The 16,489-nt window shown below is 48.6% G+C and overlaps 1 protein-coding gene across 1 annotated transcript; it reads right to left on the bottom strand.

The window, feature by feature from the left end:
• Window positions 1-9,350: 9,350 nt before the first annotated feature.
• OCSTAMP (osteoclast stimulatory transmembrane protein) lies at window positions 9,351-15,970 on the bottom strand. The gene is made up of 3 exons (XM_055543271.1): window positions 15,927-15,970; window positions 11,969-12,974; window positions 9,351-10,183 (listed from the first exon to the last, which is right to left on the bottom strand). The coding sequence occupies exons 1-3, from the start codon at window positions 15,968-15,970 to the stop codon at window positions 9,818-9,820; spliced, it is 1,416 nt and encodes a 471-aa protein (XP_055399246.1). The 3' UTR covers window positions 9,351-9,817.
• Between the last annotated feature and the right edge of the window lie 519 nt (window positions 15,971-16,489).

Below are 16,489 nucleotides of genomic sequence, written 5' to 3' on the forward strand. Positions count from 1 at the left end.
CACTCTGCCCTGTTCAAATTTCTGACACACAATCCATGAGCTTTATAACATGGGTGGTTGTTAGATAATGATAACAGAACACAAGTGAATCAAACTGTCCTCAATTATCAGAAAGCAAAGACTATCACAGTGGGAAGGGAAACCCATTCAATAATTTTACACATGTGTACCAATGGTCTTCTGTTGTGTTAGGGACTGAGCTGGGTTGTTGTTATGAATAGTCAACTTAGAATTAGGCCAAGTGGCTTGATTGCTCCCATTTTACAGATGTAGAAACAGGGTTTTAGAGAGATGAAGTGATCTACTTGGTGTTAATTGACAGTAGAGATAAAGTAGGTGTTGGAACCAGATCTATCTGGTTCTAAACCTTTCACCAGACCCTGCCCTTTTGAAGGCATTTCAGTTAGGGGGCCCCTATGAACACATAAGACTTGGTCCCTGGCTTCCTAGCACTTACAGTGTAGTAAGGGAGGAAGACAGTAAGCAAACAGATAATTACACTTGTCATAAGAGTTTTGAAGATACTACAGCAGTGTGAGTTGGAGAGCCATAGTTTTTTTCTTTTTATTTTAGGTTTTGACCACACCGTGTACAAGTGGGATCTCAGTTCCACAACCAGTGACTGAACCCACACCCCCTGCACTGGAAGCACAGAGTCTTAGTCACTAGACCATCAGGGAAGTCACGGTAATGCATCCCCAAGAAAGTGACATTTAAGCAGAGTTCCTGGTCATTCTATTTGTCCATCATCAATTCTATCCCAAACAATTCTAAGTTACTAGTTTTCTTTTCACCCAGTATCCACAGAAAATAAATTTTATATAGTATCTCAGTATACCTCACACTCACACACACACACACGAGCTGAAACGATTTTTACAAAATTATGCTTGGACTTACTATGAGCAACGTGTGCTGGTATTTTCTATTCTATTTTATTTTTTAGAAAGACTGGTTGCCATCTGTTAATTTGGTTCCTGATCCACATTTTGTGACCCATCTTTTTGAAAAACATTTCAGCCAGTCTTGCTAGTCCCATCTCCCCTCCCAGTGCTCAGGGCGGAAAGAAGCAAGAGACTAATTCTAGTTAATGAATCATGAAGAAATCTTGCTGGTGGGGGGAGCTCTGGGGAGGTTATATTCTTATATAACCAGCTCTAGTGGAAGGGAGGGGTGGGGCAGAGAAAGAGAGAGAGGGAGAGACGGGAGGGGAGAGAGACAGGGAAGGAGGGAGGGAAGACTCTAGGAGAGTCATGGGAGGAACACACTGGGGCCATCTGTGGTCCGATGGTGGTGATGGTGTTACAAGAGGGAGCCTTCTTCCTCTCACTCCTGTTTATTGCTGCATGCAGAACCTCTGGTCTGAGACCTGAGCACAGGTAGGTGGTCTTGGTGTTTCACAGACTTCTCCCACCCTCCTTGGCTTCCTTCAGATCAACAGGGAAGAGACAAGAGCCCCTGAAAGCTGATGCTGCAGAGTCGCCCAGTCCTTGACCCGAGTTTGGAACCCAGTACTTGAACTCATGTCTAGGATCACCTTGGCATTTCCAGGTGGGCACAGAGAAGGCAATGGCACCCCACTCCAGTACTCTTGCCTGGAAAATCCCATGGGTGGAGGAGCCTGGTAGGCTGCAGCCCATGAGGTTGCAAAGAGTCGGACACGACTGAGTGACTTCACTTTCACTTTTCACTTTCATGCATTGGAGAAGGAAATGGCAACCCACTCCAGTATTCTTGCCTGGAGAATCCTAGGGACGGGGGAGCCTGGTGGGCTGCCGTCTATGGGGTCGCACAGAGTTGGACATGACTGAAGCGATTTAGCAGCAGCAGCAGCAGTAGTGAGGTAGGGCAGCAGAGTCGTTGGCCTTACCTGGTACCTTTTCCTCCTGGCGCTAATCCCGAGGATAGTCCTGTGGCAGCCAGCAGAGGGCGTCGGCTGCTGCCAGCTTTCCAAGTCCCTGGACCATTCACCGTCTCCGGCTGGAGACCCCAGGGCTCTCTCCACCATCTCAGTCAAGGGAAATTAGCACTGCCTCCCCCATCTGACTTGCTTTGAAGTCAGGGTAGGAGAAAGGTCAACTTTCACATTTGTGACTCTGGGAAAAATCACATAATCCTCTCTGAACCTCAGGCTTCTCATCTGTAGACTGAGGATGACAATGGTCCCTTTGCTCATGTCACAGGGCTCTTGGGATAGAAGACAGAAGGAGGTTCCAGCCCTGTGTTTCCCAGTCTCTAGGCCAAAGAGGAAGGGGCTCCCGAGGTAAAGTGTGGGACTGTCAGGAGGGCTGGAACTGGCCTTCACTCTGCTCCGTGCTTTTGGGCTGGGCACCCAGCAGGGAGCCCGGTGGGTGTCCTGAAAGGAGCTGAGCCTCAGACAAGTGATCTGATGACCTCCTCCTCATCATTTCTGTCCTTCAGAAACATCAAACTTGTCACCACTTAAGGGCCTTTGCACTTGCAGCTTTTCCTGTCTGGAATGTCCTTTCCCTTTCTCTTTGCAGGTCTGGCTCCTGCTTATCCTTCAGGCCTCAAATCAAAAGCTATCTCCTTAGAGAGGCTCTCCCTGGCCACCCCATCTAAGATTGCTCACCACCCTCTTTGTGACACGAGTCTCCAGGTGAAATTATCTTGCTAATTTATTTCCTTGTTTGTTGCCAGTCTCTCATCTAGGATGTAAAGTTCCATAAGGAGCTTCGTGTGTCCCTTTTACCACTGACCTCAGCACAGGGCTTAATATACAGAGTTGTCCAATAAATATTTGTTGAGTAAATGTAAGAAATGTTGGACATCTCAGGTGGTGCTAGTGGTAAAGCACTTGCCTGCCAGTGCAGGGGATGTAAGTGACGTGATTGTGATTTGATCCCTGAGTTGGGCAGATCCCCTGGAGGAGGGCAGGGCAACCCTCTCCAGTATTCTTGCCTGGAGGATCCCATGAACAGAGGAGCCTGGTGGGCTACAGTCCATAGGGTCACAAAGAGTCAGACAGGACAGAAGCAACTTATCGCAGTACAGCACACAGCACATGAAATGTTGGTGAATTCCGTCTATTCAACTGGGCCAGATGCTTCTTTCCATGTGTGTCTCACATGGATAGGAGGAAAGTTCTGTTAGCCCCACTGAAAGAGACGGAAAACGACGTACAGAGAGACAGTGATCTGTTCAGTGTCACGCAGCTACTAACCAAGTGGTTGAATCCGGACTCTGCTGTTTGTTAGATGTGTGACTTTGGGGAAAACAGTTAACCTCTCTGAATCTCAATTTCTTTGCCTCTAAAAAAAGATAACAATACCATTGATCTCATACACTTCTGTGAGGTTTAATCCAGATGATGTACATGGGGGTTTTTATAGAGTTTGGGGCACATCTGATGGCGTGCTGGAGCCAGCTCATGAGAGCTAGTTGCAGTCATCTCTTCTTAAGTCCTCTTCGAGTGACAACATGTGGGTTGCTTGAAATCACATGGTAGGAGTATTTACACCATGGAAATCAGCAAACACTGTATATGAGGGCTTTTTTTTTTTTCTTAAAGAACCAGTTGTTAAGCATTTACTAGCAAACTCCCCACACATTGCAAGCACCCAGCAAATGCTAGCTATTATTATCTGTAATGCTCTCATTTTTATAGGGGCAAAAGTTCATGTAACACTTGGGAAATTTTTAAAAAGTGTGTGGGTGAGTCACTGCCCACGCAAATGACAAGGCAGCTTTGTGGGAATGGATGTGATGGGGGCTGGGTGTCGTGGGAGACCAGCGTGCTCCTCGGGGATGAGGACAAACACCTTTGGGGAGTGGGTGGAAGAGTGGCTGGAGCGTGGCCAGCTCAGTGCAATTGCTGACTCACAGCCGAAAAATACGCCAGAGCTGAGGGCGTGGGGGTGGAAGGGGTGGATGGCAGGATTTCTGTTCTCCATCCTTGTGAAAACCCAACCACTGGGATGTGCCTTTGGATGTCAGTTCCATTAAAGGACGGATCAGAGGTGCTGGCTTGAAGCTCCACCCATGTGTCCTCCTCCTGTAATGACATGTGACTGCAGGGAACCCAGCTCACTGAGCTCGCCTTGAGTCCTGGCATTCAGATAAACACTTTGGTAGCAATGTAGAGTGAAAGGGAAAGTAATTTTATTTTTAGTGGCGTTTCTGGAGAATTACCCCAAGGGGGGTAATGCACCACAAAACCCCCTTTTCTCATCTCTGTGTCTCAGTATTTCATCCTCCAGGCAGCAACGTTATGAATATTTTCTCTTTCCCTCTTATTTCTAACCTGCCTGCCTCCCATCTCAAAAGTATCCATCTCTAGGGCAAATATGATACCCAATCCACTCTTCTTCCTAATATCCAATCAACCCTCCTTGTCAACGGGGTTTTCAATTGGGTAAAACATTAACCTGTAGCATTCAGTGGAGTAGAGGAGACCAGAATGGAATAAATAGACTGCGCTAGAATAGAACAGAATCAGATATGATTACATGGACTGGGGACAGAATAGGACAGGATAGAGAATATCAAAGTGCGTTGCACAAATTAAGACGAAACGTGGGGTCTTCCCTGGGGGTCCAGGTTTGATCCCTGGTCAGGAAACTAAGATCCCACGTGCTGGGGAGCCACCATGCCTACATGGGGCAAGTACTGCGGCTGCATGCTCTGGAGCCTGCATGAGAAGAATGAGTCCACAAGCCACAACAAAAGACCCCGAATGACACAAGGAAGATCCCACACGCCACAACTCAGGCCCAACACAGACAAACAAATGAATAAATAATTTTTAAAAACTGCTTTTCATTAAACTTTTATTTCAGTTTGTGTGTGTGTGTGTGCGCACGTGTGCACACGTGCATGCTCAGTTGCTTCAGTCATGTTCAACCCTTTGTGACCCCATGGACTATAGCCCGCCACGCTCCTCTGCATGGGATTCTGCAGGCAAGAGTACTGGAGTGGGTTGCCATTCCCTTCTCCAGGGGATCTTACCCATCCAGGAATCAAACCCGGGTCTCCTGCATTGCAGGTGGTTTCTTTACCACTGAGCCACTGGGGAAGCCCGTGTGTGTGTGTAGTTGCAAAGAAACAGGTATTTCCTGTGTGGACTGAGGTCAAAGAAGTTTCAAAGTCATTATTTTGGCATGTCTTCTCGGAGTATAGTTTTTCAGTCTTTGGAAAACTGAAATCTGTTTCTCAGCCTCCCTTACAGATTTGATTCAAGTGTGATTGGGGTTCTCTCGCTAGCGGTAAAAAAACCCACCTGCCAATGCAGGAGATGTAAGAGACATGGGTTTGATCCTTGAGTCAGGAAGATCCTCTGGAGGAGGGCATGGCAACCCACTCCAGTATTCTTGCCTGGAGAATCCCATGGACAGAGGAGCCTGCTGGGTCAGAGTCCATGGGGTTGCACAGAATCAGACACTGCTCAGGCTATATAGAATACACGTGCAATTTGTGAAGTAAAAGTAGAGTTGCAGTTTCATTGCTTCTATTTCTGTTGGTAAGCAGTGTCCAGAAAGCCCGATCACTGTGTACAGCCATGCAAGGTAGGGATGCTCAGCCCTTCACCTGGGGATGCATTATTCATGTGGCCCGTGCTATGGACCACTGGACCACTTCCCCTAGAGGTGCGCCTGTGGTAGCCCTGCTGGAGGTGCAGGGATCTCAGTATTAGGGGACTAGTATTTTGGGAGTTGAAAGGCCAAGCCTAGGCATCCATGTTTTTGAGGGGCAAGTCTCCCACATGCAGCCTGGCTCTGGTTACAGAGGCATCTTTCTCATCCGTGGACACAGCTAAGATAGTGCATCCTGAGAGCCAGCAGTTTGAACTGTGCTTCCTGATTTCTTACCTTCCTGATTATCCCAGAGCCAAGTTCCCTGGTTAAGGCAGCCCTGGACCCTCATTCCTGGAAGTCCTTTCCTCTAGTACTTCCAACCTTTCATAAGGACTCATTCCCTGTGTTAAATATCTCCTGGCTTAAAATATCTAAGGAATTTTCTTTAATCTGTAATCAAACCCTAACTGAGAGGGCACCCAGTTCAGGTCACATTAGTTCTTTTCAAATTAGATCAAATTAGTTTCATATTTCTTCTTTTTTTTCAAACTTCAAGCTTTTTATTTTGTATTAGGGTATCAGTTCAATTCAGTCACTCAGTCATGTCTGACTCTTTGCAACCCCATGGACTGAAGCATGCCAGGCCTCCCTGTCCATCACCAACTCCCAGAGTACACTCAAACTCATGTCCATCCAGTTGGTAATGCCATCCAACCATCTCATCCTCTGTCATCCCCTTCTCCTCCTGCCTTCACTCTTTCCTAGCATCAGTGTCTTTTCCAATGAGTCAGTTCTTCACATCAGGTGGCCAAAGTATTGGAGTTTCAGCCTCAGCATCAGTCCTTCCAATGAATATTCAGGACTGATTTCCTTTATGATTGACTGGTTTGATCTCCTTGCAGTCCAAGAAACACTCAAGAGTCTTCTCCAACACCACAGTTCAAAAACATCAATTCTTCAGTGCTCAGCTTTGTTTATGGTCCAACTTTCACATCCATACATGACTACTGGAAAAACCATAGCTTTGATGAGACAGACCTTTGTTCGCAAAGTAATGTCTCTGCTTTTTAATATGCTGTCTAGGTTGGTCATAGTTTTTCTTCCAAGGAGCAAGCATCTTTTAATTTCATGGCTGCAGTCATCATCTGCAGTGATTTTGGAGCCCAAGAAAATAAAGTCTCTCACTGTTTCCATTGTTTTTCCATCTATTTGCTATGAGGGGATGCCATGATCTTAGTTTTTTGAATGTTGAATTTTAAGCCAGCTTTGAAGTCAGGCATATACATGTAACCACACTCCACTCCCCTCCAGGTTGGCACATAACATTGAATAGAGTTCCACGTGCTATACAATAGGTTCTGGTTGGTTATCCACTTTGAATACAGGAGTGTGTACGTGACCTTATCTACCCATTACTCAGATTGCACACAAAGGAAGACCTAGAAACTGACTCAGAAGCAAGAAAACTTTTTTTAGATGTTTAGGAATGATGATGAAAAGATTGCAAACTCCTGTTTTGTTTTTTAAATTGCTATTGTTATAAACAACAACAAAAGACAACTCATGGCTTTATGATACTTAATCAGGATTTATGTGCCCCCCAGATCCACTCTAGCCAGAATTTGGAGGGGAGCAGAGGCCATCAGGGGAGAGAGGAGTGCTTGGCCCTGGGGAACCCACAGCCCCGCTTTCTCCTACTCTGCCAGCTTGGGACGAGAGGCTGCCCACACTCCTTGGTTCACGGCTCCTTCCTCACAACAAAATCACCCAAACCTCTGCTCTGGTCATCATGTCCCCTCTTTCCAACTCTCTCCTTCCTTCTCCCGCTTATAAGGACATTGTGATGACATTGCCCTCCCCCGCACACAATATTTCAGGATATCTCCCCATTTCAAGACCCTTGACAGTCACATCTGCAAAACCCCTTTGGCCATGTCAGGTAACATACTCACAAGTTTTGAGGATTAGGGCGTGGACCGCTTTGGGGGGCATTATTCTACCACATGCTTGGTCCTGAGGGAGCTGGCCTTGGCACGCAAAGCTGATGGCTGGAGTCTGATACATACTGGCTGTTTAAGTGGAAACACTTGACTTGGGATGTGCTTTTACTGCTTAGCATCTTCCCCTTTGGCCACAAACTCAGCCTGCTTCCAGGGCCTGACCGTCCCCTCCTGCAAGCCCCAGATCTTCAGGAAGGAGCTGAGACCAGAGAGAATGCAATTCTACCTCCTGGGACTTCCCTGGTGGTCCAGTGGCTAAGACTCCAAGCTCCCAAGGCGGGTGGCCTGGCTTCGATTGCTGCAGGGAACTAGCTCCCACATACCTCAACTAAAGATCCCGCATGCACCTAAGACCCAGTGCAGCCAAATAAGTGAATAAGCAAGTATTTTAAAACATTCTACCGCCAGGTATCTGGCTGTTTAGGTAATCATTACTGAGCCCTTGCTCAGCTTCTGCTTGAGATGCTAGGAAAACTGTGGAAGACCAGACAGATAGCATGGAGTTTGCATGCTTGTGGGCATGTCATGAAACACAAAGTAAACAAACAAACAAAAGGAGAGAGCTAAATATACAAATGCATATGTAAGACAATAAAGGATATTGGTAGAGTTATGTATAAAGATGATGGACCAATTTGACATGAAAGATCAGGGGTCAGCAACCATTTTATTTAAAGAGCCAGATGATAAATATTTCAGATTTCCTACACCATGTCTGAACTACTCATATGTCCCATCATAGCAAAGGAAGTCAGAGACTACTTAAATAAGTGTATCAAAAGTCCAATAAAACCTATTCATGGAAACAAGCCTGATCTGGCCCACAGATCGGAGCTTGCTGACTCCTGTGATAGAGGAGAACTCCTGTGATAGGTGGGATGGCACAGTTTTAGGTAGAATAGTCAGGGAAGGCTTCTCTGAGGAGGTGATATTTGAGCTAATGTCCCAGTGATGCAAAGAAGCCGGCCGTGCTTGAAGGAAGAGTGTTCCAGGATGTGGGAATAGCAAAAGCATCACCCTGAGGTGCAAGCCAGCCTCTGGGGAGCTTAAGCCCATGCAAGCGAGGGAGAGCCTGACTCGGTCAAGAATTTGTAACCCAGGCAGGAAAGAGATCTCAAAGGGATAACTTAGGAGAGTTTAATGAAGACACAGAGAGGCGGGGACTTGGTGAAGGGAAGGATGGGGACGCCCCCACAGACCTGTACCTGGTAGACTGGCACCTCTGGGAACACCATAGGAACTGCAGCCATGGGACAGGGATCACCCAGAGCGGGAACATGGGCCTCTGCCAGGAGGTCTCCCGGACTAACATCCTGACCTCTCTCCCCGCTCCCACGTTAGACCTCCTGCCAGCACATGCTGTTGGCTGAGCCCAACCAGAGGTCAGAGGTCAAGGGAATGACAGAATCACTAAAGGTCAGATGCCTGGGAAAGGGAGCAGGTGAGAGAAGGGCAGAAAATGACCTAGAGGGAAAGACAGGGAGTACCAAGCCCACAGGGTAAGGAGTTGTGACGGTATTATAATTTTGATAGGGATGTAGTGGCCATAAACTACAATTACCCATCAATTTGAATTTCAGATAAACAACAAATATGGGTCTTATGTAAGTATCTTCAGGATGTACTTATACAAAACCTATTTTGGTGTTTATCCAAAATTCAAATTGAACCAGGTATCCTGTACATTTATTTGCAAAACTTGGCAACCCTAGGTTGGAAACCCCTGAAGGAACTGGAAGGAAAGGAATAACAATCTAATTTAGAGTTTAATAAATACAATATATTTATAAAACTGAGAAAATTTTAATGACTATAAATAAGTCCAGAGGATTCAGGAACATACAGATAAGTTCCAGGGGCATTTCAGACATAATCAGGGTGCAAAGTCTCCAACTACAGGGGACAGCAGCCGATGCAGCAGGCAACCTGGACAGATGCCCCCCGACTTGCCCAGAGGAAGCTTGTCTGCACTGTGCATCATCCTTTTCTGTTTATCCAGGCCTTTGCTGCCCACCGTCTCATTCCATCCTTGCTACGTTTCCATGCGCAAAGCAGGTCACATTAATTGTTGCTATGCAGTCCTTATTCAGTTACAGAAACCAAGGCTCAGCGAGGGGAGCAATCTACCCAAGGCTACGCAGGGAGGCAGCAGAGGGACCAAGGTTACAACTCAGGTCTGGGTGATGCCAAAGCTCCTTCCCCTCAGTCTCACTGCTCCATGTCCTTCCAGGTGTCCAGCAGGTCTGTCTACCTGTGCTGGGCGCTTGCTGCCCGGCCTGGGGGTCAGGAGCAGGAGGAAGCGTCTTGCGGCTGCTCCGGCTGGCCTCGGTGCCTGTCATATCTTCGCTGGAGGCGGGCATGAAGGTGGCGGACCCTCTTGGCCTCCTGGGTCCTGAAGAAGGAGGCAGCGATGCTGTGCCGCAAGCGGCGGGCGTAGGTCTCCAGGAGGACCGTGGAGCAAGCCGCGAGCTGCAGGGCGCCTGCAGCCAGGGGCGCGGCCGTGTGCGGGTGCCGGGCGGGCAGCAGCGGGCAGCCTGGGGCAGTGAAGCGCAGCTCCCACTGGAAGGAGTTGTGGGCAGAGAGGTAGGGGTTCTCCAGAGGTGGCCGGTTGAAGAGGAAGGGAAGGAAGCCCAGGATGGTGTACGCAGCCTTCAGAAAGGAGGGAAAGGTCAAGTCAGCAGACACCCCGGCCATTCCCTCCCCCACAAACAGATGCTTCTGGGCTGGACGGGTCCAACTTTCCCTGCCCGCATGTCTGCAAAGTGGGCGCAGAAGTAACCCCTACTTCCTGAGCTTGAGGAGGGCCGAATGAGATCAGGAATCAGAAACAGGCTTTTTGCTGAATGAAAAGCACTGGACGAATGCTATTTTTTATTATTATTACTCTCTTTGCAGAGAATGCTTTAGAGAAAGCCAATTCATGCCTACAGGCATTTTTCTCTCCTCTGAGCCTTTAGTGAATACTTCAGATATTCTAATTCATCAAATAAACAGTTGTATGAGGTTGATTCTATCAAGAGCCTCATTTAAAAGATGGGAACCTAAGGTCACATTGAGAGTTACATGCAGCCCATCGAGGGATCGGTCCCAGCTAGGGTGGGTCCCAATGTCCTGCTTCTATTAATATGTATGTGCATGCTCAGTCATGTCTGATTTTTTTGCGACTCTATGGACTGTAGACCACCAGAGTCCTCTGTCCATGGAATTTTCCAGGCAAGAATACTGGAATGGGTTGCTGTGCCCTCCTCCAGGGGATCTTCCCGACCCAGGGATCAAACTCACATCTCTTATGTTTCCTGCATTGGCAAGTGGGTTCTTTACTACTAGTGCCACCTGGGAAACCCATACAGAATAAGTACTCAATAAATATTAACTACGAATATTATTAGCTCAGAGTCTGATATTTTGGCATGTTTTACACAATGGACTTCTGTGTGAGATCTCACCATTAAAAAGAAAAGGATTTGTGGCCAAAGATTAAAAATCACAAAAGTAGATGAGATAGTAAATTTTTCCAATAGTAAATAGATGGTATTTTATATACCACTATTAAAATAGTAAATATTTCAGGCTTGGCAGGTCATACAATCCCTCTTGCAAATACTCAACTTCGTAGAGCAGGCATAGACAATATATGTACATGGCTAATTTGAGTCCAATAAAACTCAATTTACAAACACAGCAAGCTGGCAGAATTGGCTTGTGGCTATTGTTGGTGGACTCCTGATCTTGACCATTGGTAAAGTCACCTCTAGTCTATTATCTATAGATGTGAGATATTAATAATAGCCACTATTTATTAAACATCTCCTATGTGGCATGGAGCCTACTAGATACTTCCAGAGACCACCACTTTTTAAGGCTCATGGTAATATTGTAGGGTAAGGCGGACTGATCCAGTTTGTACACATGAGAAAAATGAGGCTGGGACATGCTGTCACATGTGAGGAGTGACTCTGGGGGGCAAGTTATTGTGAATGTCTCTGGGTATCAGTATCCAGAGTGATAGGGGTGAAAACAGAACCCACTGCTTTAGTCTGTCCTGAGAATTAAATGCATTCATCTGCCAAAGCCTCTGGATCTCATGCTTATCCAAGGACAAAGACCTGCAGGCAAGTAAAATTCCATATGAGTCAAGGGTTTAACAAACCCTATCCTTTCCCTTAGGCTTCCCTGATGGCTCAGACGGTAAAGAGTCTGTCTGCAATGCAGGAGATGCAGGTTCGATCCCTGGGTCAGGAAGATCCCCTGGAGAAGGAAATGGCAACCCACTCCAGTACTCTTGCCTGGAGAATCCCATAGACAGAGGAGCCTGGGGGGGCTACAATCCACAGGGTCGCAAATAGTCCAACACGACTGAACGACTAAACAACAACAGCAATCGTTTCCCTCAAGGAAATGACTCTGGTCAAACCTTCCGGTCACAGCACTTACATTGTACTTGATGGTTAGCGTGACGGGCACAGCAGGCAGCTCCCGAGCCCAGTCCACGGCTGCCTGCGCCAGGAGGAAGGCCACGTAGTCCATGGCCACCGTCACCGCCATGGCCATCAGGAGCAGGGTGAACAGCCCTAGCCTCACCAGACAACTCAGCAGTTCCGCCTGGGACAGCCTCGGCCGGGCTGCCCAGAGCAGCCAGGCTGGAGGGGAGGCCGTCAGGTGGGTGGCTCCGACCTCTGCCAGCCGCTGAGTCAGCTGCCGGGTAGCATAGATGTTATCAAACCGCAGGTCGGTCAGGTAGCGGTGGAGGTACCAGGCCGAGTCCAGCAGGAGGCCCAGCATAAAGAGCCCAGTGACCACCCTCTGGGTCCCCAGTGCTACCATCCGGGCCGAGGACTCCAGGCCGGAGAAGTCCTCCAGGACCTGCTGGGTGACCCTGAGCATGTGGAGCCGGAAGGCGGCAGCGCTGTCGCCCTGGGCCTGGAGCGTCAGGCCTTGGCTGCCCACCTGGCCGTCAGGGCTCAGGGCCTGGGATGCTGTCTGCAGCCAGTGGGTGGTGTTGAGCAGACTCTCCAAGGAGCCCTCCGTGACGCACCTCAGCACCTGCCCAGTGGCACGCAGGTTGGCCAGGATGTTGGGCACCACAGCAACGGTCAGGGTGGCGGTGCTCCAGGACAGGAGAAGCCGGCGGCCCTGCTCTGTGCCCAGCGTGGGCACACTGAGCGCAAACAGGCAGCGGGCGGGGGGCACCAGGACCAGCCCCAGGAAGGCCAGGAGGCCACAGACAGTGGCCACCACGGCCGAGGGCCCGAGAGGATAAAGCAGCGAGGACGCCAGCCAGCAGTAGGTCAGACTCGTGGCAGCAAGGGCCAGGGAACCACACAGGAGGACCTGGGTCAGCAGCTGGCCACAGCTGGCTGGGACGGGCTGGGAGTAGGTAATCCAGGTGGCCTGCAGCAGGGCAACGGCCTTGCGGAGCCCCAGGTACCAGTATCTCCACCTGCATAAAGGTAAGTCGGGGGAACCTCTATCAGGAGGGTTGGAGGGTTGCCTGTTTCCCTAGGGGTCCTGTCTTAAAAACTCTTCAACTGTTAACAGGCTCCACCCCTTTAGCTACAGAGGTGGGCCAATCAGAGTAACCCATCCCAAACCCACATGACCCAAGCTGAGCCAATCAGAGCCTTCCCCAGGACTATTCTCACTGAGTTATCAGGAAAAGAATCCAGATTACTGAGGATATGTATCTGGGCTGTTTATGTCCTGTGAGGGCAACTGGTGCAGGGGAATGAAAGAGTCATGGGGAGAGAAGCACAGATTAAAGAGAAAATGCACAAGAGAGAAATAGGGAGAGGTGCTGGGTGTGTTAGTCACTCAGTCGTGTCCAGTTCTTTGCAACCCTATGGAGTATATAGCCCCACCAGGCTCCTCTGTCTATGGAATTCTCCAGGCGAGAATACTGAAGTGGGTAGCCATTCCCTTCTCCAGGGGATCTTCCTGACTCAGGGATCGAATCCAGGTCTCCCACATTGCAGGCAGATTCTTTACCATCTGAGCCATCAAGGGAGTCCCAGGGAGAGGTGCTATTTCACTTGACTTCATAGTTTTGGTCAGCTCACTGTGTGACCCTGGACATTCCTTCTTTATAGACCTCAGTGTCTCCTCTATAATTTAGAGGATGGGGAGAGTGGACCAGCTGATCTGAGGAAAATTTCCCCTCTATTATACTCTTATTTATTCATTTGACAAACATTTGTTAAGCAGTTACTATGTGCTAGTCATTGGAGAAACAGGAATGAATAAAACAGAAGAGAATTTCTGACCTCATAGAGCTTCCTTTGAAGCGTGACAGCAGAGGAATAGTAAGGACAGCCGGGTTCTGGATACGTTTTGTTGGAAGAACCAACAGGACTGGCAGACTGATTGATTGGCTGTGGGTGGGAGAGAAAGAACGGGGGAGTCAGCACGGCAGGGAGGTCTGTGCCTGATCAGCTGAAAGCCCTGAGGTGATGTTTCCTGAGACGGGAAACCTGTGGTTGAAACAGGCTTGAGTGGAGGGGGCAGAGGGGAAACTGAGACACCGATTCAGCCATTTGGCAGAACTGCCGTGTGTGATTGAAAACACAGTCTGGGATTCAGAGGAGAGACCAGGCGGGAGATAGAAAGCTGGGAGTCATGGACTGATAGATGGTCTTTAAAGATGGGGAAGATGAAATTCTTTAAGACTGCATGTAGCCAGGAAGGAGAGAGCTGAGGACGGACCCTCGTGGCACTCCAGAGTTCATGGGCTGGGAGGTGAGGAGGAGATTGAGAGGAGACCAGGCCAAATGGGGCTTGGGAAGCCAAGTCAGTGAAGTGTTTCAAGAAGAAGGGGGTGATCCAATGTGCCAAGTGCTGCTGGTGGGTCAAGAAAGATGAGGGCTGAGCAATGACCATTGGATTTAGCCACCTGGAGGTCACTGGTGATGAGGACAAGGGCAGCTTGGAGGCATGTTGGGCCAAAACCTAGCTAGAGTGGACCCATGGAAGACTGGACCGAGAAGAACATGAGACATAAGTGCAGACAGCAGTTTAGGTCATTTGTGCAGTAAAGGTGCTGAGAAATGGTATAGTAGCTGATGTGGGAAATGGGACCAAGTTCATTTAAGTTAGACAAAGTCTAGCATGTTGGCAGATGGAGGATCCAATCAAGAGCGGAGACAGTGATGAAGGGGAGGATCCCTGGAGTAATATCCTTCAGTGGGTGGCAGGGCGTGGAAGCTAGGGCTGGTCTTAGAAAGGAGCAGGGGCCTTTCATCCTCAGTAGTAGGTAGGACGGCAGAGAAAATGGGTACAGGTGATGATGAATGGACAGGCAAAGTGTAGGTGCATATGTATCAGCATCATCCGATCCACACAGAACAGAGCAGCTTGCCCAACCCCCTGGGAGGTGGACCCAAGCAGGGCGGGACAAGGCTCTCAAGAGCACTTGATTAAGGGCAGAAAAGCAGAAGTGACCTCCAGGCTGCTTGGGTTCAAATCCCCACTTCACCACTCACTATCTGTGTGACCTTGGATAAGTTTCTTAACTTCTACATGCCTTAGTTTACTCATCTGTAAAATGGTACAACCTAAGTGGTACCTCACAGGGTCGTTTTGTGTCTGGCACATAGCAAGTACCATGTCAGCCATGATCTATCATGAGAGCATCAATTTCACCAGTATAGGGACTTGGTCTCTTTTGATCACTGATATACACCAAGTACCTAGAATACTGTCTGATGTATAGTGGGTGCTCTGTAAATATTTGTAGACTGTTACATGTTTGTTTCTGTTTGTTCAGGGTAGCAGGAAGCCAGATCAGCATTGATGGTGAGAATGCTGGAAGAGTTGATGGAAGTTTGAAGATGGACAAGAAGGTGTAAAGTATTTATCCAGGAGAGTCAGCGAGTAAATGAACTAGAGAAGTTATATACATGCTGGGCAGGGTTGAGGACCCACTTGAGATTACAGATGATGAATTATGGTCTTCCCAGCCCCTGATGGCATTTTAATTTGGGACTAAGCTTTCTATTGTATAATTCATATTCAGAACATGATAGCTGTTAAAATGATAGCTAATAATTTAAATGATATTGGAATGGAAAACCGGTTCTAAGTCATATTGTGTACCATGGTGTGCATTGACTGTTGTAAAGGATAAGGAATCAGCTGCCATTCACTGGGTGTTTACTCTGAGCCAAGCACGATGGCAAGCAGTAAGCTTGCATTTTCTCATTCAGTTCTCAGGACAGTCTCACAGATATTATTATTACTCCCATTTCACAGCTTAGAAAAGTGAGGCTTACAGAGGTGAAGATTTCCCAGGGTCACACTGCCGGGGAACGGCAGACCTTGAGACCTAGGCTCATACCCATCAGGCTCGTTGACTGTTTTCTTGGCTGTGGTCCCCAGTGTCCAAAGTCCCCAGACCTACCCGGTCCTGACGAGGTGTTCAAGTGTTCCCCCGGGGGGCCTCATGCTTCCTGAACAGCAGCAGATGTGGGCAGGCGGACTCAGGCAGCGATGGCAGGTGGAGGGGAAGTGGGGGGAATTGCGTCCTCCAGGACTTGGGAAACCCTGTCACTTCTGCTTTTCTGCCCTTAATCAAGTGCTCCTGAGAGCCTTGTCCCGCCCTGCTTGGGTCCACCTCCCAGGGGGTTGGGCAAGCTGCCTCATCCTCTTCTGGCCGGCAGGAGCTGGTGGAAGGTGTGGGAGGAGAGAAATGATCTTTTACAAGCAACACTACTAACCCTGATATCAGGAAGGTAGAATTAGTCCCATTTCACAGAAGAGGAAACTGAAGCTCAGGGAAGCCATGCAGCTCATTGGTGGTGGTGTTGGGGATAGACCTCAGCTCAGCTTCTCCTTTCCCTCCCACTGAACAGTTATGTGCCCCCAGAGGAGCCTGGTCCCTAACTCTTAGCGGGTAGAAACCCACAGGAGACCACTGGACCTCTGCTATGACTCTTTCTGACTATCAGTGGCTCTGGACCCTCT

Source organism: Bubalus kerabau, chromosome 13, assembly GCF_029407905.1.
Source record: "Bubalus kerabau isolate K-KA32 ecotype Philippines breed swamp buffalo chromosome 13, PCC_UOA_SB_1v2, whole genome shotgun sequence".
NCBI lineage: Eukaryota > Metazoa > Chordata > Mammalia > Artiodactyla > Bovidae > Bubalus > Bubalus kerabau.

Excerpts from the sequence above, each read along its gene's own strand:
- OCSTAMP (XM_055543271.1), bottom strand. The coding sequence starts at position 15,970 with ATGAGGCCCCCCGGGGGAACACTTGAACACCTCGTCAGGACCGG. Across the intron at positions 12,975-15,926 it reads GAACACCTCGTCAGGACCGG|GTGGAGATACTGGTACCTGG; the intron begins GTAGGTCTGGGG and ends ACCTTTATGCAG. Across the intron at positions 10,184-11,968 it reads CGCTAACCATCAAGTACAAT|GCTGCGTACACCATCCTGGG; the intron begins GTAAGTGCTGTG and ends TCCTTTCTGAAG.